This window comes from Catharus ustulatus, chromosome 1 (genome assembly GCF_009819885.2).
Source record: "Catharus ustulatus isolate bCatUst1 chromosome 1, bCatUst1.pri.v2, whole genome shotgun sequence".
NCBI lineage: Eukaryota > Metazoa > Chordata > Aves > Passeriformes > Turdidae > Catharus > Catharus ustulatus.
In genome coordinates this window covers 151,070,696-151,090,966 of record NC_046221.1, presented here as the reverse complement: position 1 = coordinate 151,090,966, position 20,271 = coordinate 151,070,696, and the positions used below count along the sequence as shown (strand labels likewise).

At 46.5% G+C, this 20,271-nt stretch overlaps 1 protein-coding gene and 1 non-coding gene across 2 annotated transcripts; one reads left to right on the top strand and one right to left on the bottom strand.

The window, feature by feature from the left end:
* Nucleotides 1-6,474: 6,474 nt before the first annotated feature.
* On the bottom strand, nucleotides 6,475-18,943 carry FAM83A (family with sequence similarity 83 member A). The gene is made up of 6 exons (XM_033070053.1): nucleotides 18,869-18,943; nucleotides 18,009-18,193; nucleotides 17,314-17,923; nucleotides 14,494-14,661; nucleotides 12,359-12,483; nucleotides 6,475-7,728 (listed from the first exon to the last, which is right to left on the bottom strand). The coding sequence occupies exons 3-6, from the start codon at nucleotides 17,887-17,889 to the stop codon at nucleotides 7,182-7,184; spliced, it is 1,416 nt and encodes a 471-aa protein (XP_032925944.1). The 5' UTR covers nucleotides 17,890-17,923; nucleotides 18,009-18,193; nucleotides 18,869-18,943; the 3' UTR covers nucleotides 6,475-7,181.
* Nucleotides 18,944-19,769: 826 nt separating this feature from the next.
* Nucleotides 19,770-19,842, top strand: TRNAM-CAU. The gene has a single exon. It is a non-coding gene; the product is annotated as a tRNA-Met (tRNA).
* Nucleotides 19,843-20,271: the final 429 nt, after the last annotated feature.

Here is a 20,271-nt window from a genome sequence, read left to right as displayed (position 1 = left end):
TTCTCCCTTGCCCTGTGACTACAGGCCCTTGTAAGAAGTCCCTCTCCAGCTCTCCTGTATCCTCCTTTATGTACGGGAAAGCCCCAGTGAGATCTCCCCAGAGCCTTCTCCAGGCTGCAGAGACCATTTGTCTCAGCCTTTCCTCGTAGGAGAGGTGCTCCATCCCTCTGAACATCTTTGTGGCCTCCTCTGGACTAATTTCAACAGAGCCATGTCCATCCTGTGCTGGGTGCCTTCAGGTGACACCCAGAGCTGAGTGCAGCACTGCAGGTGGGGTCTCAGCAGAGCAGAGAGGCAGAATCCCCCCCACCCTGCTGCCCACAGGGCTTTAGAGGCAGCCCAGGTTTGGCTTTCTGGACTGCAAGTGTCCATGGCTGGGTCATGTCCATGGCTGGGTCATGTCCAGCCTCTCATCCTGCAGCACCCCCAGCTCTCAGCAGGGCTGCTCTTGTTAAACCTCACGAGATTCTAGAGCTTGTCCAGGTCCCTCTGGATGACATCCCATCCTCCAGGTGTGTCAACTGCTCCACTCAGCTTGGTGTCACCTGCAAACTCGCTGAGGGTGCACTCAGTCCCTTCGTCTGCGTGACTGATGAAGAGATTCAACCCTTGGTGTGGTTTTGCCCTCTGCTAAGTTGACTGAAACTTCTCCAGAAAAATGGGATATTGCCTTCAGCCACGTCAAATTACTTTTGATAGTTTGGTGAGTTAATGTGATTAAACCACATCCTGGTCAGCTGGTTACAAAAGATGATGACTTGGCAAGTATGCTTGGGTGAGCATTAGTGCACTCATAATGTACCACAGAAGATTTGCTTTAGTCATGCGTGCGCTTTGCTACGTGGAAACTTTGTGTGCGTTTGCGCTATAGTCAGGTGGCAATGAAGCCCGCTTGAAGGGCTGGGGATGCTTTTAAGACTAAGAGGTGTTGCAATTCTTCAGAAGAGACCGTCCACAATGTGTTGTAAATTAATTACAATGTTGGCATCATCAGGAGAATCTTACAGCAAAGACAGCAAATGTGGAAAGCTTAATGCTAAATATGTCAGCAAAAAAAGGAAACATGGACATCTCCCACTTTCTTCTTAAACTGAAGGTCACAAGTAGCCACATAAAAAGGCTGTAATTTGTTTTGTCTCAGCTGTTAGGACATCATTTTGTGGGACCAGGTCTGTATAGACATTTAATGGAAACTCACCAAATTATTTGGCTTCACAAATAGCATTGGAACTGTTTTAGCAGCAAATTAAATACTTGCCAAATGTTGTCATTTTGCGACTGAGATGTCCAAAATACACAGCAGCTAGCCAAGGTGATTTGGAAACTTTTTGTTGTCTGTGCAGATTGTTTGACTTGACATTGTTTCTTAAGCTAGGAACACAAAGGTTAACTCCCCACTGGCTCCAGGAGTTAAAGACAAGTGGTAGCTCTTAAGAGCTGTTTTCTAAAACACAACCATAAAACAAAAATGTTGGTTTTAACTATTGCAAAGAAAAGAAGATGAATGCTGTTCTGAATGTGTCACACTGTTGCTGTTCCAAATAGCCAGCATTTATTGCACTGGGGCTGTAAAATGTTCCTTTGTCCCGTTTTTGCCTGGCTATCTCTCATCTCAGCTAATTCGGTTCCTCCTTTTTTGGCCCCTCTCTCCCTTTTTTGTGCCTCTTCTAACTCCAGTTTTCTGTTTCTGATCATGTCTCAGGAGGAGCTTTGCATTTCCATTTTGCATTGAATGCTTCATTGTTGCTTCTACGTTCTGCATAATTTTACATCTGCCTGTAATAGATTTCTTCACGGTTTGGCTTTTATGATATTATTGTTGGTATTAGTACATGCATCAGTACTCCATTCTGACTTAAACAGCAAATTTTAGTATTGCAAATTGCACGTGAGAATCCATTAACAGTTACTGAGGTTTGATTTTGTTATTTTAACACTTGCTTGTGGTACAGGTACTTTGGGAAGGACCCTCTGCTGCTGGTTCTGATGCTCCTGAAGCGATCACTGTCTACAAACACCATTGTGTGTGTTGCTGTTGAGTGTTTGAATGCTGCTGGCTTTGAGGTGAGGGAACGCGTTAGCGCTGTAATTAGCAATGTTAACACAGTTTTCATCACAGAATCATCGAATGATTTGGGTTGGAAAGGAACTTCAAAGATCATCCAGTTTCCAGCCTTCCTGCCTGGGGGCTTGGCAGGAAACTTTCCACTCAACCAGGTTGCTCAAAGCCCCATCCAACCTGATCTTGAACACTGCCAGTGATGGGGCATCCAGAACTTCTCTGGGCAACCTGTTCCAGTGCCTCACTGCCCTAATAATAAAAGTTCTTCCTTGTGTCTAGTCTAAATCTACCCTCTTTCAATTTAAAACCTGTCATCCTGTTACTGGCTGGGTGGTTGACCTTGGCCTGCTGCCAGGTGCCCACCCTGACACTCTATCACCCCCTTCCCCCCAGCACCACAGGAAAGGAGGAAATAAGATTAATAGAAAAAGGAACTGTGGTTCACAATAAAGGCAGTTTAACAGAGAAAAAGCAAAGGGTGCCGAAGGAAACAAAGGAAAACAAAAAGTTATTTATTCTTTATTTTCATCAGCCGGCAGTCATTGTAAAAATGAGGAATCAAGGATTGTAACATGGAGTCGTGCTTGTGCTCCCAGCTTAGAGCTTCATTGCTGGCAGTAGCAAAGGGATTTTAGGTAGTGCTAACTTCTCCTGACTTCTTTCTGGTACAGATACACAAGCTAGATGAAAAACACAAGCAAACCCATTTTGATAGCAATCTGGGAACCCAGGTGGGATTCTATGGGCTCCCCACCTGGTGAGTGTGGTGGTGGCATACCACACAGCCAGTACTGGGTGAGTTCACCCAACTGTTCTTGCAGGATCCACACTCCCTGGGAAGGTGCCAAAACTGGGGATAGCATCAGTCATCAGGGAGTGCAGTAGGTAAGATAAAATGGGGTTCACTGGTGACAAAAATTCTGGAAAACTATAAGAACATTGACAGTACTTCAGGACTCCCATCAAGCTGGATGTAATTCTGTGTTGGAATGAGCGGCTGGAATGCTGGAGGTGAGACCCTCTGAGCACTGGCCCTAGGCAGGTTCTTTTGATATGAGTCAGTTGGCCTTCCTGCCTCCTATGTGATACATGGTAAGGTAGAATTGCCTCATCTGGCAAACCTGTTCACTATTCCCCATCACCTTCTTGTCCATCACAGGACAAGCTGGAAATAATTTCCAAGATCTGTTGCTCTGTCATCTCCCCAGGAATGGAGGTGCAGTTGGCAGGCCTAGCAAGGGTCCTGGAAAAGGAGAAGGAATATGGTGTGCAATGGTTGAGGGAGGAGTAACACCTGGATGGTCTTTGTTTTCTAGGAGTAACAGGGTGACCAGGGAACTGTCTGTCCCACAAAGAAAAGGAAAAAAAAAAAAGGCAGCCCATGGAAGAACTGGCAAATTGCTAATAATGGACACAGAGAAGGCTGAGGTATTCAATGAATTTTCTGCCTCAGTTTTCACTGGCAACCTCACCTCTTCTGCCTCTTGAGTCAATGGCTCTCAAGGCAGGGACTGGGGAGGCAAAGTCCCTCCTACTGTAAGAGATCAGGGTCCGGAGCACCTGAGGAACCTGAACGTACCCAAGTCTGTGGGACCTGGTGAGATGTGTCCTGGAGTCCTGAGGGAACTGGCTGCTGTGGTTGCCAAGCCATTCTCCATGATGCTTGAAGTCATGGAAGTCAGGTGAAGTCCCAGGGACTAGAAGCAGCCTGTGGAAGAAACAATCAGTGAAATGCTCCTAGGTTCAGGCAGCAAGCACAGGGAATGTCCTCCAGCACAGGCTCCTCTGGGTGCCTCCAATGTGAGCAGCAATTACCAGTGGGATCCAGATGTCCAGGCACCAGGATGCACATTCCAAACCACCTTAATGGGCCGCACTTGCTCACTGGACACCAGCTGGAAGACCTGCAGGGCTAGTTCTGGCTGGGGAAGAGACACAGGGACACTGGAAAATCCTGGCCAAGCCCAGCCTATTCATCCAGCTTAGTTCCAGGGTGTGAACCTGGGGGCACCTGTGGGTTCCTGGTGCATAGCAGTCCCTTGGGCAGTGGCACTTGCCTGCTCTCTGCTCCCCGTGGTGAGGACATGCACAGAACCAGCCCTGACAGGAGTGTCCTCACTGCTGTCATCGCCAGTGATGCTCTGACATGGCAGAGTTGCCCTCCAGAAAGCCCTGGGGCTTTTGCTAGGCTCTGCAGGGCCCACATGGGGACTTAATTGCCCTCCAGAGTGCTCTGAGGTCTTACCTGGGCTTTGCTGGGACCTGTTGAAGGCCCACCCTGCCCTCCACAGGTCCTCCCATTCTACAAAAGTCTTAACATCCCAAAAAAAATCACTTTTAATTAGAAATTCACTTCTGTAAATAATCTGGAGGTTGGTATAGACTATGTTTATTTAAGCTTTTTAGCCCCACCTAGATCATCTTCCTTCAAAACAGGATGAGATAGGAGGGCACCAGGGGCAATCCAACAAAGCCTCAGCAAAGGCCAGATGAGATCCTGAGTCACTAGGGAGGGTCATTAGTGGCCTTTGCAGGGTGTGTGCCCAGAGCTGGGTGCAGCACTGCAGGTGGGGTCTCAGCAGAGCAGAGCAGAGGGGCAGAATCCTCTCCCTCACGGGCCCAGGATGCAGCCCAGGGCACGTCTGGCCTTCAGTGATAGCTCATGTCCAGTAAACAATCCAGTATTCCCAGGTTCTCCTCTGGGCTGCTCTCAATCCGTTCATCCCCCACTCTGCACATGTACCATGGACTGCCCCTGCCCAGCTGCAGGACCTTGCACTTGACCTTGTTGCACTTCATGGGGTTCATGTGGGCCTCCAGCCTGCCCAGCTCCCTGTGGACAACATCCCTTCCCTCAAGTGACTCACCTGCAGCACTCAGCTTGCTGTCATCCTCAGACCTGAGGAGGGTGCATGGTGTGGTGGCTGAGTTTATCTGAGCCCTTGCAGACGGACAGGGCAGGTCAGCACCTGCCATGGCCTTTGTGACAGTTCCTGCAGTTTCCTATAAACGTTCTTTACCACTAAGTTGTGGGGCCTGTTGGGATTTTTAGCATAACTCATTGCTGAAACTGTAAACTGACTGTTTTCCATCAAAACTGAAATTTCATTCACTTGATGTTCAGGTTCAGATGTTGCCTGAACCAACACAAGCTGTTTTCCTGATCCAGCTGAAATTAACTCTTAACTCACAGTGGTTCTTCTGGATTATTAGCTTGAACCTCACCTACTTTTCATTAGCTATGTTCTCCAAAATTGTTGAAGGCGAACTGTCTTGCCTCACAGAGGTGAAAAGAGCTCCTTCATGGACTTCACAGGACCTGGTCTGAGGAAATCAAGGTCTACAAATTTCCCCCTCTGTACCCCCCCCAGATGGGCCACTACAGGATCAGTGAAATAAACTCCATTTGGAAGGAAAATCTTAATTAGTCTATTAGGACGCCTTAATTCTGTTCCTGTTGATTTCAGAAGAAACAAAATATGTTTCTTCTTCATCTGGGCTCTGACTGCATGGGACTCATTCAGCTTTTGGAAGAGACTAGAGTAAGGTATACAGGACAAGAGAATATGAAGAAAAAATGTCTTTTATTTGAATGGTTGCTATATTCAGATAATGAAGTAGAATTATTGTAGGAATGAAAATCAAATTTCCCTTCTCCCCAAGGAATCCAAAAAATGTGGCTATGTACAGAATTTACAATTATAGGCAATAGTTGATTATTATTATGGACTCCAAAATTTGGTATTAACACCCATATAGAGCAGGAATGTGTCCATCCTGTACCTTTCCCAATGTTCTTTAAACTTTACAGATATGCTTCCAAAATGATTGCTTGTCCAAGGATGAGAAACTTTCTTCACCTGCATACAATTATCATCATCCACAGTCTACATAATTGAATTGTATTCCTTTTTGAGCAGGTGAGAAGTCAGGGAAAACAGACCAGAAGTGCAAGTGTGTTTTCTGTTGGAGGCAGATGAGAGATGATACAAAGCAGGTGTAGAAAAAAATCAAGAGCTGTCAGACATCTGGATAACTTTGGATGGAAATCCTTTGTTTAATGAATTTTTTTACTTTTGCTTACTTAGTAAGCTTCCTTAGTTTTCATGGATTATTTGCAGAAAGTTTTTCTGGCTTGGCTCAAGCTGCTGAACCTCTGTAACTCCCTTTGTAACTCTAGTCCCATGGGCACTACAGACACCCAGTTTATGTTTAAAAATTAGAGGCCATGAAGAACTCAGCAATATCTTTAACTTCATGTTCAATCAGATGACCACAGAAAGGATTTCAAAGATCCATGTGTCCATCCAAATGAATTGCAACTCAGTCCTGGTGTGTTACGAGTAGGACTTTGCTTCTTTAACTCAGCTTCATTTTTCATTCTGAACCTTCACAGCTGCTCTGCCCTGAGCTGGTAGGATTGGAGGTTCATAACCAAGTGTGCTGGGACACACCCATGTTGCTGACCAGTGGAAGTGAAAGTACTCAGTGAATGTAAGGTGTCTTCCATAACTGGAACTGTCTCAGGCTGTGTCAAGGGTACCAGGCCCCTTCCTAAGAATCCTTGGGAACCGTCCTTGCTGTGCAGCTCAAGCAGAGAGAGCTCTGAGACACTGCTGTGGCAGGACCTGTGCTTCCCTGCCAGCCTGAAGGCAGTCCCCCTAAATCAAGATTAAGGTTTGATGGGAGCACAAAGGTAGCTGCTGCTGCCAGCATCATCTCTGTGTGCCATGGAAATAGCAGCCTTCAGTCTCCTTATTCAATGCATTGTAGTAAACTGCGCCTTACCCCCTTTTCAGTTGCTGAGACATACGAAAAACAGTTACTGTTCTTCTGGTACACAAATATGCTGCCAGGGGCAGGTGATAGGCAGCAGCAGTGTTACACTGTGAGCAGCATTATTCAGATGTGTTCTTCCTGGGATCCTGATGCACCTGAGGTTCACACATTAGCAGCCTTGGCTTTTTCATCAGGGAAATGAAGCATCCATAAGCAACAAAACAAGAGGCTTGAAATCATCCTCATTTGTATTATACAGAATTTCTATATTCATCAGTACACAAGCGATTGCTAAACAGGTCCTCACTACATTTACTTGCATTTCCAAACAAGGTGGTTATTATGCAAACAGGTTAGCTTTGTGGAGGCATCTCCAGGAGGAGTTTAACCCCGTCCTGTTGGGTTCCTCCTGCCTGAGCCTTATGGGTCTGTAAATGTTCATGTTGTTGTAGGGAACCGTGGAGTTTTCGGGCATGTAGTGTGGCTGATAGTAGTTAGGCTGGATGGCGTTCTGTGAAGGCGGGGGAGTGAATGAGACATAGCTGTGGAAGGAGTTGACTCGGTGGAGAGGTGACTGGGGGGTGAAGTTGCTGTTGAATATCAGAGTTCTCGGGGTCTGCTTGCTCTGGTGCGTGCTGCCAGCGGAGAGGCTGCTGAAGGGGTCGGAGAGGGTGTTGGCGCTTCCCTCGTCGCTGTAGGGGAGGCTGCGCGGGGGGACCCAGCTCCGGCTGAACAGGAACGGGAGGCTGCGCGGCGGGGTCTTGGGGCCCCGCACGGGCTTGGACAGCGCGTACAGGTGCCGGAACTCCTCGTCAAACAGCTCCACAACCTGGCCCGTGAACTTGGAGAGGAGGTTGCGGTGAACCTGGCCACACAGCCACGTGAAGCTGGAAGGAGAGACAAGGTAAAGGTTAGAGTGAACGCCGGCCATCAGGAACTGCAGATCCCCCGCAGGGGTGATGTGAAAGGCAAATGTGTTTCACTGCTGAAGCTTCTTGTCTAAACACAGGATGAAGATGGTGTCGCAGTTGAATTTCAGGTCAGTTCACATCAGTGCTCTTTGACTTGGATCAATCTTTGTTATTGCAGCTGCCTCTAAAACCTTCAGGAAACCTTGCAAAGTTATGCAACCTCCTGAAGGGAGTGGTGATCCAGATGCACTGCAGGGATAAATGTCAGATACAATACCCAAGGTACGGGTGTCTGTTCCACGGAAAGGAGTTTACACCCGTCTCTTGGGGACCTCTCTTCCACGCACAGTCTTAAATTCAGGTCTTGCCACGTCTTATCTGCACACACATCAATTGTACCTTGTACCCTGCAGCATGCCATACCACTCTCAGCCACTCCAAATGACATGAAAAAGACTAGGAAAAAAGAACCATCCTTTGTTTTCATTTTTCCATAATCTTTCTGCATTGGTCAAGAGAAACACATAAAACCCAAACCTTCCTGTCACGTCCCACACCACAAAACAAGCCGCCACACCTGACAAGTGTTTTTTTCACTACAGAGAAAATGAAATTACAAATATTTCCTACAGCATTTCCAAAAATAAACGTAATACTTCTTTATAAAGTAAGGGAGAAACACCACAATAGTTTTAATTCTGGTTGTTCAGAGACACACCTTAGGATAACCCACAGCTTTAAAATTATTTTTCTTTTATGTGTTTCCCTAATCCACTCAGCAAACATAAATTTGTGCTTTTACAAAACCACAAGCCACCTTGATTGTGTTGCGCAGGCTGCCGTGTCTGAGCAGCAGCAGCACCAATAAAATGAGTATAGTTGGGAGAATGAAATGTAATTACTCCCTGAACTGACCAGGGCTTGAGCTGTGCAGCAGAGGATACAGAGCAGCGGTGGATTTAACCCTGAGGTTATTCTGCGTTGGCAAAACTCTGCCATGGTTATTCCTGCATGACTTTATTAGCTACGCTAGATTTGCACAAGGACTGCTGAGAGCCAGATTTGGCTGTAGGTGTGTGCACTTAAAATCTTATCATGTTTTGATAAAACTCCTGTGAAGCTCAGTGGGACTGACAGCCCGAGCTGATACTGAGGCACTAGGACAGACAATTTACATCTGTTTGTCCAGAGCATTCCTGACGAGGGTTGGGTTTGAGGTATACAGTGTTGCTTCAAGAGCAAGGGGAGGAGTGAAGAAATCAGTAGTTAATGCCACTGGGCACCCATACAATTTATACTGTACATTTTATGACTGGACATGAAAACACACAGTAAGTTACCAGAATACAGGTACTTCTCATCCACTGTGTTCAAATCATTCTAAATTTGGACAAAACCTTGGGAGCCAAGGTAAAGAGCACAAGCAAGCTAACTCCCTGCTGGCTGTGCTCATCATAACATCTGCTGTGCCAGCTCAACATTGCTTTATTTGTCCTTTATTCACTAAGCAGTGCTCTCCAAACCTTTGCATGTCCTTCACCTAACTGTTAAAGAGACAACAGGTCAGGAATAAGCACAAAAATGCACACAATTTTTCCAGGACATCTACATTGAAGGTTACAAACTCATGAAAGAGCTGAGGTCTAAAGTATCATGTTTATATTTATGTCCTAGAGATAACACCTAGTTTATAAAAGGAAATTTAGACAGAAATTAAAATCAATTACACTTGTAAATTATTTTGAAAAGCCTAACAAAATAAGAGGAAAAAACTTCTTCTGCTCAATACTGATAATTTACTACCATGTGTATCTTCCTGGAGTAGCTGACAGACAGATACTAGTTTGTGGGTCACTGATTTTACCTGTAACCCTTTTAAACAGAGAAAGATCAAATGAATAGCCCAGAGATTCTCCAAGAACAAATGGGTCAGCTCAAAATTACAAGGTAAAGCCTTTGTGATTTTAGACAAAGATTTGTGCACTTGTCATGTAGTCAGTCCCAGAAATTTATAGTCTGTGCACTTTGCTGGAGAACAAAACAGAACTTGGCATAAAAGACTCAACAGGTTTTCATTAGCTTAATTCTAAGATAAAATGCATTGTTTAGGTTTTAGGCCTTGTTTTGCTCCTTAGTTTACAATTCTGAGTGCTCTTTTGGGACAGGCTCAGAGAAGTCTGTTATTGTTACCACCTGTCCAGAGGGATCATTTTTCTCCCAGGTTTTTTTGGGTGAGGCCCATCAAAAGAAGAGAAAGCACAAAGAAATGATGCCTGGCTTGGGGCCCACACTGTATCACAAATTCAGTCACAGATAGATACTTCTCAGCCATCTTTGCAGGGCTTTGTCCTATGTCCTGTTACAGACCCTCTCATTTATGATAGTCTCAGTCAAATCCCACATCTCCTGTTCAGCTTTGGACTTGTATTATAATGGGTGTCCTCTCTGCATTGCTGGAGCTGCAGTTCAGTAGGGATGTTCTCATCCCTGTGTTTGCAGTGCTGCAGCAATGTGCAGCACAACACACACGGAACCTCAAACGGAAGGAAGGACACACTGGGCTCAGGTTTGGGCTACCCTACATGTTAGTGTTCCCTGCTGGTGGACAATCTGTGTGGGAGAAACCTGCCCCACCTGAGCTGGCAAAGCATGTCTGTGTTAGTTGCTGGATGCTGACTCTGAAGAGGCCAGAGGCTTTCAGAGTGGCAGCCAGGGAGATACTCAGCTGCCCCTGGGGATCAAAGTCTGTGCTTTCTGCTGTTTTCATTTTGGCTTCTTTAGGAATGCTGAGTTCATGCACTATCTAATCTCAAATTCATTTTAAAAAATTTAAATACAAGTTACCATAAGATGAGATTGAGTGACACAGAGACAGCAAAAAGAAATACTGCATTCTAAAAGAAATACTGCATTCTAACCCCTCACCATGGACACTGGCAATAAAAATTGAGAGGATGTCCTGAAAGGCTATTTTATTTCTTCAGCCTGTTCCCTCCACCACTATTACAACAGCATGCAGAGCTTAGCACTTTGGTGAAATTTGTATGAGTTTGAGTCTGTTTCACTCAACATCATTCAGTTTATACCTGAAAAGGTTGATAGATAAGATTTAGGCATAACAAAAATCTTTCAGATTAATGAAGTGAGAGCTAGCAAGAAATGCCACATACTGGTAGCCAGCTATAACCCATGTGAATTGCAAACTGGTGCTGAACATGCTGAAGTAAATTTCTTTTTTTAAAATAGTTTTAAGTACACTTGTTCCTCCCCACCCTCTCTGTTTGTGTGCTGGATATGGAATCACATCGTTTGACAAGGTACTTGATATTAGAAGATACTCAACAGCAGTAGAGAAAGGCAGAAGTGACTGCACAGGACTTCAAGTGTTTTTAGTTTCTTTGGTATTGAAAGAGAAGCCAAAAGGAAGCTCCTTTGCCCAAGAAAATAGATCTTGTTCTGTCCTTCTCCTCCACATTCTTCACTTCTACTCTGTACAAGTCTGCTGTTGGATTTCAACACATCTTTGGCGAGGGATGAAAAGGCATCCAAAATAACAAGAAAACAAAAGACAGTCAATAAAAAAACCTTCAACCCTGATTGTCCACTAAGTTTTGTCTGATGGTTCATTTGGAAATAGAATGAAAAGTGGGTGCCTGTGTTAGTGTACATCTCAGCTCCTGCAGCCCATCCCCCAAAATTCACTTTTTTCTTCATTACTATCGTTCTGTAAACTTCCTGGTGGCAGTCTTACCAGACCAGAGGCATTTAAGCTTCCAACTTGTAAACTGGAATTAAAAAAAATAATCACATCCTTTAAATTAAATAATCACCTCTTGTATTTTTGTACCTGAATTTCTAGGATAACTTGCTTATTTGTGAAACATATCTATGTAGCTGTGATGCTCAGAAACTTCATTTATTTGATGTAAGCTCAGAGTCTCCTGAAATTCCCTGACCGGAGGATCTAGGGTCTTACTTAAAAATCCAGTTGTTGAGATGCTATATCCACTACCTGAAATAATTATAGCAGCACAAACAAAACAAACAAACAAACAAACATACAAAGAAAGAAAATTTTTATAAAGGGAAAACATGAAGGTACAGCAGTTATGTAGCTATATACTGCCCACCTGTTAATGAAACACAGGGAAAAACAGTCTCTGAAGTATTTCTGTTTTACCTTTAATCACTAAATTTGTCACAGAACAAGTCCTCAGATAAGCTGAGTGACATATGCTACATTAAGGGATCCCGAGGGAAACAGAAATGTATCATGTCTCATGATCACAACACTTGAGAACCCAAACAATGAGGAAAGCATAATATTAAGCTGTACACATTTCTAGTTTTGCCCCAGGGCTGCACTAGCAAAGTTGTTTACATTTCTGAACATTTAAATTAAAACCCATGCTCCATAAAGAACTAATAGCAGCTTTAAAGCAAGTTAAGTAGATTTTTGAAAAATGGCACATATTTGAAAACATGAGGTGTTTTTTGTTAAACAAAAGCTTCTTACCTTACAAAAATTTCCATGGCACATTTTTGGGAAGAAATACTAAAAATCATAAAAGAGCACCTGGACATGAAGTGCAATGGCTTATCTCACCTGTAAGATCCAGAGAGGACATATCTCCAGTCAGAGATAAGAAATTTTTCTTGAATTTGTCCTGAAAATTTTCTGCCTGACTTGGCACAGTAAACCTCTCCAGTAACACTGCGGACTGAAATATTCTGGAAATAAAAATAAAATTGAGTGAATTACAAGTCTTTTTAATTAAAAAATCAGATAGGGAAGACCCTTTTCCCCCACTGCCTCTAGCTCTTCACTGCCCCAAAGTCAAATTTCTTCATGGACTCTCCAATGTGATATTTGAAGGTTTATGTCCAGAGGAAACCTAGTCATGGTGATGCCTTGGGTTTTAGCTTTTGTATTTTTCAGATTCTCTGCTGCTCAGTGTGTAACTCTGAAACTTCATATTAGGTGTTAGTAAGATCTCTTCACAGGATAGTTAGACAAAACAATCCCTTCCTAGCTAGAGAATCAAGGACAACTGGTACCCAAAAAGCAGAAACAACGGCGAAGGAAAGGGGGCAAGCCAGGGGGCTGAGACTTCATAGCCTGGGGCTGTGGTTGGACCCCAATATGTAGATGAACCAAAACTTATAAAAGTGTAAAGACTCGTGTCTGGGATCCATCTTGGATTGGACTGGGGTGTAGCCCCAGCCAGGCTCTTACACTGCCCAAAGAGCATCCTTTCTATAAATACCTATTTTATTGCTTTTGCTCTGCCTAGTCTCTGTTCTAGGTCAGCCTTTCAAGGCACCCAGTTCTGGCACCCAAAAAGGGACCTCAAGGCATCTGGAAAACCCCTGGACTGGAGGAACACCCAGCTCCTGCCCCCTCACCCCTCACCCCGCCCCCCCCCCCCCCCACAAATGAGGCATCAAAGGTCTCTCACTGGTTTCACTGGGCGTATAAACCTACGTGGAATCTCAGGCAGGTGGAGCAGTGCTGTGTGACAGTAACTGACCCTACCCCAGCCAAAAGGAGCATGGATGTGTCCATAGCTGGGAGCAGCCTCCTGCCTTCCACTGACACCCCAGGCACAAGCTGCTGTAGCTGTACTCCCCTGATTTACATTGGCTGTGCCATGACACAGCAGGGCAAAACCTCTGCTCCTCCAATCCATCTGGGCCTGCAGGGATGGAGCTGCCCAGACAAAGGCTGTCCTGTGGGATCAGATGCAGGTACTTGTGTGAGGGGAGATGCAGGTCAGTTTGGCCCATGGGATGCTCTGCACTTTCCTTGTACCTGAGCAAGTGCCCTTCAGGCCCTACTCTCTGTCCATACACACACTTTACAGAATCTAGGCCTTAGTAAGTGAGTGGCACCAAGGATTTGACTCACACCTTGTGGAAGCCTATGTGCTTTAGCAGGAGACTTACAATAAATAGCACAGGCTTGTTCTCCTTAGGAGTGAGGGTTTACAGGCATGGAAACAGTCATACACATTCATTATTAATTTCAGCTTCTTTATATATTTAGGATGGAATTCAGCTGTTGAAAACCAGGTGTCTGGTGCATGTAAGATGCCCTCAGATCTGCTGTGTGCCCACAGCTGCCATTTCAGAGGTCTGTGGCCTCTGCAGTATCACCCATGCCCAGGGAAGATGCCACAGGAGCTCTACAGCATCTCAAGCAACAACTGAAATAATCCCTGGAAGGCTTCTTTTAAAGCCAGTTCCTTCTGACAGAGATGAAGGCAGATTAAACTAGCAGCCACCTAAATTTGAGGTGTTATCTTTTAAAGAGCTTTAACACATTTTATCAGAAACCACCCAGTGCAACCAAGCTATGGCCATGCAAAGGAGTCCCTGTGGCTGCCAGACCACAGCTGCTGCAGAGCTATTAAACAGAAGCAGCTCTAATGCCTATTAGATAGCTAAATAACTCTAGGTTAGATAATTCTACTAGGGAAATTTAATCCTGTTTTGAGACTTGAGGGCCAAGATTAGTTTCATCAGGGGACCTTATGGAAATGCCTTACCTTTCTATAATATCCATGGGAAAATACAGGCATCTTCAAAGAGGAACTGGGGGTGCTAAAACTACCTCAGGGAATCTCTTGCTCCCTTTTAATTAGAAGGTGGATCGACCCTAGCATAACTATGCTTCTAGCTCAGAGTGCCTGCAGTTAGGCAGACAACTCTCAGCCTAAGAGCTTCACAAAGCCACAGTACCTTGAAGAGATCCTCAGGAATTTGCAACTTGTCGCACATCTCCGAGAAAAGATCTATACTGCCATGATCGAGCAGCAGGTAGACAAAGACCATGCGCTTGTTAGCTGCCTCCAGGAGGTCACAGAGAATCTCAGTGTCTGTGAACACATCCATCACGATAGCTAACACCTTCAGAAAAAGAGCAAAGGCATTAGCAGGGTCAATTTACATAACTTAAGGTTGCTGTGAGGGCACTGTGATGTAGTTTAGTTGTTTAAAAAATATTCCAATAAATACAAATATTCAGTTATATGTGGATATCTTTTCTGGTTTTCTCCCTGTAAATGCATGGATCACTAAACTGATTAAACATATTGCCTCATTGTTTTATTGCTCATATAAAGCCAATATATCACACAACACATAACCCAGCATGTCACATGAATTTGTAGGTGAGATTTCAGCACTAGGAAATATATTGAAATACTTATCACAGAATGATAAGGATGTAGCTAAATAAAAGACCTTTTCCACACAGTTCACTACGTGTCATAAGCCACACACATTCAGCAAGAATCCCTGGACAATGCTTTCTCTTTTATGATTTACACCTGGACAGCCCTGGCTATAAAAAACCTCACCCTGCTGTTGTTGGTGGGGTGATAGACTCCAATAGCTTCATCTTCTTTAAAACACTGATTTATAAACTGTTGGAATTTGACCACACATCCATACTCCCCAATTCACAACCGGCAGAAAACTGTAAAAGTCTCAGGACTGGGCATAAAAGCCCTTACAACTATTAAATGCACAGCCTGCAGCCAGTGTGGATCAAGGGAACTGTAAATGTGACATAAAACCATACCAGAAAGTGCTGGTCTCGTGCTTGTTTCTGACTGGAGAGGGAACCTTTGAGAACTGTGCTCATGGGATGTCATCTTCAATCAAAACAAACTTCATAGCATCTCTGTAGCTCTGTCTTACTAATAGCTTCCAGCTTGCTCTGAATCTTACTGCAAAGCCTATCCCCACACCTAACAGCAGGCTTATTCCCCTTGCCACCATGAGGATTTCCTACAAGAGCAGGCACATCTTGCACAGCCAGCGTCCTCTTCAGGCAGCCAAACGATTTGTGGAGCAGTGAGGATCCCACCTTCCTCCTGCTGCCAAAGCCTGGTGCTTCAGAAAGAGCTTTGCCATGGCTGGGTAAGCACAATTATGTCAAATATTTCACATCCACACTTCCTATTAATGCCCCAGCTTCAGACCATTCTCTCTGGTACTGCTCTTCACCATCAGTTCCCAATTTATATTTCTGCACCTGACTTTCCTCTCTTACTTTCAGTACTTCTCATTTCTTTTGCCCAAATTTCATTTTCTGATTTGCACCAATTCCACAAATGTGTTTAAAATTGTGGTATCCCCTGCCAATCCTTTCCAGTTTCAGATGATCCATAAACCCAGTCTTTATTCTGTTTTTTAATTTTGTAATGCATATATCAAATACTAGGCTGTCCAGGATGGACCCTTACCAGATGCTAATTAATAATTGGTGCCATTGGAAAACTGCTCAAAAAGCAGGTCACAAATTTATACTGTTAGTGTTGCTTCAGCACACTCCTGTAATGTAAATTAGATTATTAAGAAGGTCATGTGAACCATGGATTTATATTACATTTCCCAATTTTTTGCATACAAGTTTTCTCTTCTTGAGGCAGAAAATTGGTCTGGATTGATATTTTACCTGATGCCTATTTTACTGTTCCAGAGGCACTTCTTCTGTTTCTGTGTCCTTTTTGATGCCTCCAACTTAAAATGACTGATCTGTAATTCTCCTGGTGTGGTAAGCACTTGTAGGCTTTGAGAGAGCAGGTGCCAGTGGGGATCCTTCTCCCCTGCCATTACCTCTGTGTTATCAGGGCCAGCACCTGCCCTTGCAGGACAATAACAAAGCTTCAGAGGGCTTGGAAGTCTGAGCTGGGCAGCACTATTGCATCCTGGCTTGGCCCCTGACCATTCCTGGCTGAAACTGCTGCTGCTCTTTTGAATTTATGTAAGGGCAAAACTCCTGGATGATGGTGAACACAGCCCTGAAGTATCACGATTTTTTCCCAGGAAAACAAGAGAGCTCCTAGAACACACATGACATCAGTTTTCTGTCTTCCCTCCAGCTGCTCAGTTCCTGGTTTCCCAGAGTGTGGGCGGCCTGGCTTTGGCTGGGGCTGGCACCTCTGTGGCCTCCATCACCTGTATGCAGTCAGAGGCATCATCTGCACCTTTCCCACATGCCAAATTATTTTGCAGACTGTATGGAGCCCACATAACATTTTAAGTGATACAGACAACATATTAGGGATGAAAGGTCTATTTTCTGAATAATTTCCTTCCTCTGACATACCACACATACTTGCCTTTCTTTGGCTTCCCCTTCATCCACATCTCCCACAAATTCCTAATGGCTGAGAGCTCACTTAGGCTTAATTCTCATTAATGGTGCAGTGGTCTAAACAGATCAAACCATCCTGCTGTAGGTACATGAGAAGGGACAGAGTCAAGCTGTCCTTTGCACAGCACATTCAATCTGCTAGGTGAATGGGGCATTACAAAAGAGAAGAGGGAATGCCTTTTTTTAAGCCACCAACGTGAAAAAACATGGTGTGAGTTAAAAAAAAAATTAAAAAGCACTGCCTGTGTTCAACAATAGGTTCTTCTCAGCCATTTTCTAGAGCAAAGCTATGCTGCAATGCACAGGGCTGCCTTGGGTTAAACACCATGTTCACCTGAGCTTGTAAGAGCAAGGAACAACCGAGTGCAGAGGGAACAGCAATTCTCTCCTCATACCTGAGTGGTCTTGTGGATGTACCGACGTATGATGTCTCTGATGTTGCTATTCTTCTCTGTTTGGAAATACACAGTGGCGGTGGATTTTTCCTTTAAATAGGGCTTCTCTGCTGTAATCCATGTGTGGAGCAGAGCCGACTCGCTGTTGTCAGAAATGGTGGGGAAGTAGGTCCCTGAAGGGAGTGAGCCGGCATCGTTCTGCTTCGGCGCGGCTGCCCCGTCGGCCCCTGGGGACTCCTGTGCATAGTAAGACTCCCTGGCGTTATCCTTGATGTACTGAGCTTCCACCGAGGAGAGGAAATCCACCTCACCCTCTTTGCTGAGAGTTTCGAGGTAGGAGTCTGTCCCACCATCCAAGAAGGCGTCGGTGGCCAATCTTATGCTTTCATTGTGGCTGAAATCCACTTTCGTCAACTTCGAGGACTGGTTCTTGATATCCTCCAGCCTCTTCCTTATCTTGCCCATATGTCTGGGGTGGTTCATGGCTCTTTGTCGCAGCAGCCGATCTGCCGGGCAGGCACCATGCATATGCGTGCCACAGGCAGTGCAATCGTCCTTCTTGTTTGAGGACTGCATTCTGGCATGAAATCGCCTCGGATGAACGAATTAACTATGAATAAAAATAAAGAGATCTTATTACCACAGGCAAATTCACACTCCCTGAATTTGTCTGTACAATTATCTTCAAAACGAACCTGAAGCTTGCTTCTCAGGTGGTGGTGTACTCCGGCAACAATCTGTTTCCAGATGGGACCCAAGTGCAAAGCTGATTAGATTGCTTATCTGAGAGGCACCCACCTCAGCCCCAGGGCATACGAAGGATTCGACTCAAATTTACCACGGCCGTCGGATTCGATTGTATTTCCCTTCCTGTCGCATCCTGTGAAATATGAGTGAGGAAAGCACTCAAGCAAAAGCAGGTAGGCTCCCAAGCATCATTGCACAATCTTCAAAACAGCTTGAGGCTTCTCTGTCGTCCCATGGTATTCGTTAGCGAGAAAAAACAGCTCTGATCTTGAATTGGAGCAGAGACACCAGCCTTATCCATGGCTTCAAAACAGCAAAAAGGGTCATGGGCTCTGTTCTGCACCTACATGCTGCCAGGCAGGCTTAAAAATTGATGTGAACTTCGTCACTGTGCCCCGTCCGGAGTATGTTGCTATTACCGTAGACGATTCACTCACTTATTTCTTTAAAGCTTTTGTGACTACGCCATCCTATTAAAAGAAAAATACCCCTTCCCAAACATCCTGAATATTACGTGGAGGGAGGGTTGTGAGCTGGCCTGAAAGCATCAGAAATACAAACACTCATCACTTGATTGTGCACATTTAGGGCTGGTTTTTTTTTTTTGGGTTGGCTCTTTTTTTTTTTTTTTTTTATGCTTCCCAGGCTGGAGCTTCTGGAGTCACGTTGTGCCCGTGGCAGCTGTGTGCTGTGTCATTAGGCGGAGGGAGGCGGGTGGCAGGGGGTGGCGGGCAGGGCCCGGGGCAGCCGGGCCGGCCGGTCCGACCGAGCAGAGGCGGGGCTGAGCACCTGCCCGAGGTGCCCATACCTGTGTGCGTGCCTGGCTGCAGCGGCACGTGTGACACACTTCCCTCACGGGGGGCTGGCCTCGCCCGCAGCTCCGTGTCCCAGCTCCGTGTCCCGGCTCCCTGTGCTCCACAGCCGTGCGGGGCAGGCGGTGTGCGGCTCCTCTGAGGGCTCTGAGCGTGTGGGCCCCGCTGCCCCGGCCTCGGGAACACGGGTGTCACAGGGACAGGTTTTCAGGGCAGCTTCACAGATTCTGGGTCTATGGCAGGTGCCTTATAGGGTGGGGGGAAAAAAAATAAAATCCCACGTAAAGATGTACGAAACGCAGAAGAGTATGGAATGGTGCGGATATTAATCCCGGAGCGACCACGTGGGGCCGAGGAGGGGCGGCGGGGCCGGCCTGAGCTGCTGGGGTGATTTTAAAAACTACCCCGTCCCTCCCTCCGCCCCCAACATCCGCCCGCAGCTGCCAGACGCGGCCGAAAGTCACTAATTATCTCCTGACCTGTTCGGCGCAATTAGGCCGAAAATGATGCCATCTAATTGCCCTGCCATGCCGGACTGTGCCCTGCCAACGCCGGTCGGGGCCAGGACGGCCCTCCCCTCCTCGGCCAGGATCTCCGTGGTCAGCCCGGTGTCCCTCAGGGTCACCCTGGTCCCCCACACGGGCACGGCGGGCTCCTCACAGGTTGTACTGTGGGACCTCGCTGTCACCTGCGCTCCCACACGATCGCTCCGAGCTCCCGCACGGGATCCCGCCCGGTGGGAGCGCTGTGGGCGGAGAAGGGGCCGGGCCGAGCCGAGCCGAGCCGGGCAGGGTCGAGCCGGGCCAGCCCAGGCCGGGCCGTGTCCTCCCGTGGCCGCGGCGGGGAGCGAGGCCGCCGGCAGGACCGAGTGCCCTTACGGAGAGCAGCGTATCAGCCGCCTCGTTAGCGCAGTAGGTAGCGCGTCAGTCTCATAATCTGAAGGTCGTGAGTTCGATCCTCACACGGGGCAAAGGCGGGCAGCTCTTTTGCTCTCGGCCGCCTCTCTGCGCTTTTAGCGGGACAAGCTCGCACGACCCCGCGCTCGGAGCCGGTCGGGCGCTTCCACGTCGCGCTTGTCGTGATTTCCCAAGCGGCAGCTCCAGGTGCAGGGCCCGTCTCTCCCCTGCTGGGCTCCCGGCAGTGACTCGCGCACTTGTTGCAGATTTTGGCCGGCGGTGCGCAGCCCCTGGGCTGTGTGCCAGCCCGCAGCGGGATCAGAGGACGGGGACGTGGGGACACGGGGACACGGGGACACGGCTCCTGTGCTGGGCAGTGGGCACAGCCGGGGTCAGGCCGTGCCCAGGGGCGGCTGTGGGGACACGCAGGGCACCAGCCCTGCCTGCAAGCAACACTCCAGTTCATGCACGTTTACAGCTTTACCCATTTTAAAACATAAGGC

Excerpts from the sequence above, each read along its gene's own strand:
- FAM83A (XM_033070053.1), bottom strand. The coding sequence starts at position 17,889 with ATGCAGTCCTCAAACAAGAAGGACGATTGCACTGCCTGTGGCACGCAT. Across the intron at positions 12,484-14,493 it reads TTCCTGAGGATCTCTTCAAG|AATATTTCAGTCCGCAGTGT; the intron begins GTACTGTGGCTT and ends TTTTATTTCCAG. Across the intron at positions 7,729-12,358 it reads GTCCTCTCTGGATCTTACAG|CTTCACGTGGCTGTGTGGCC; the intron begins GTGAGATAAGCC and ends CTCTCCTTCCAG.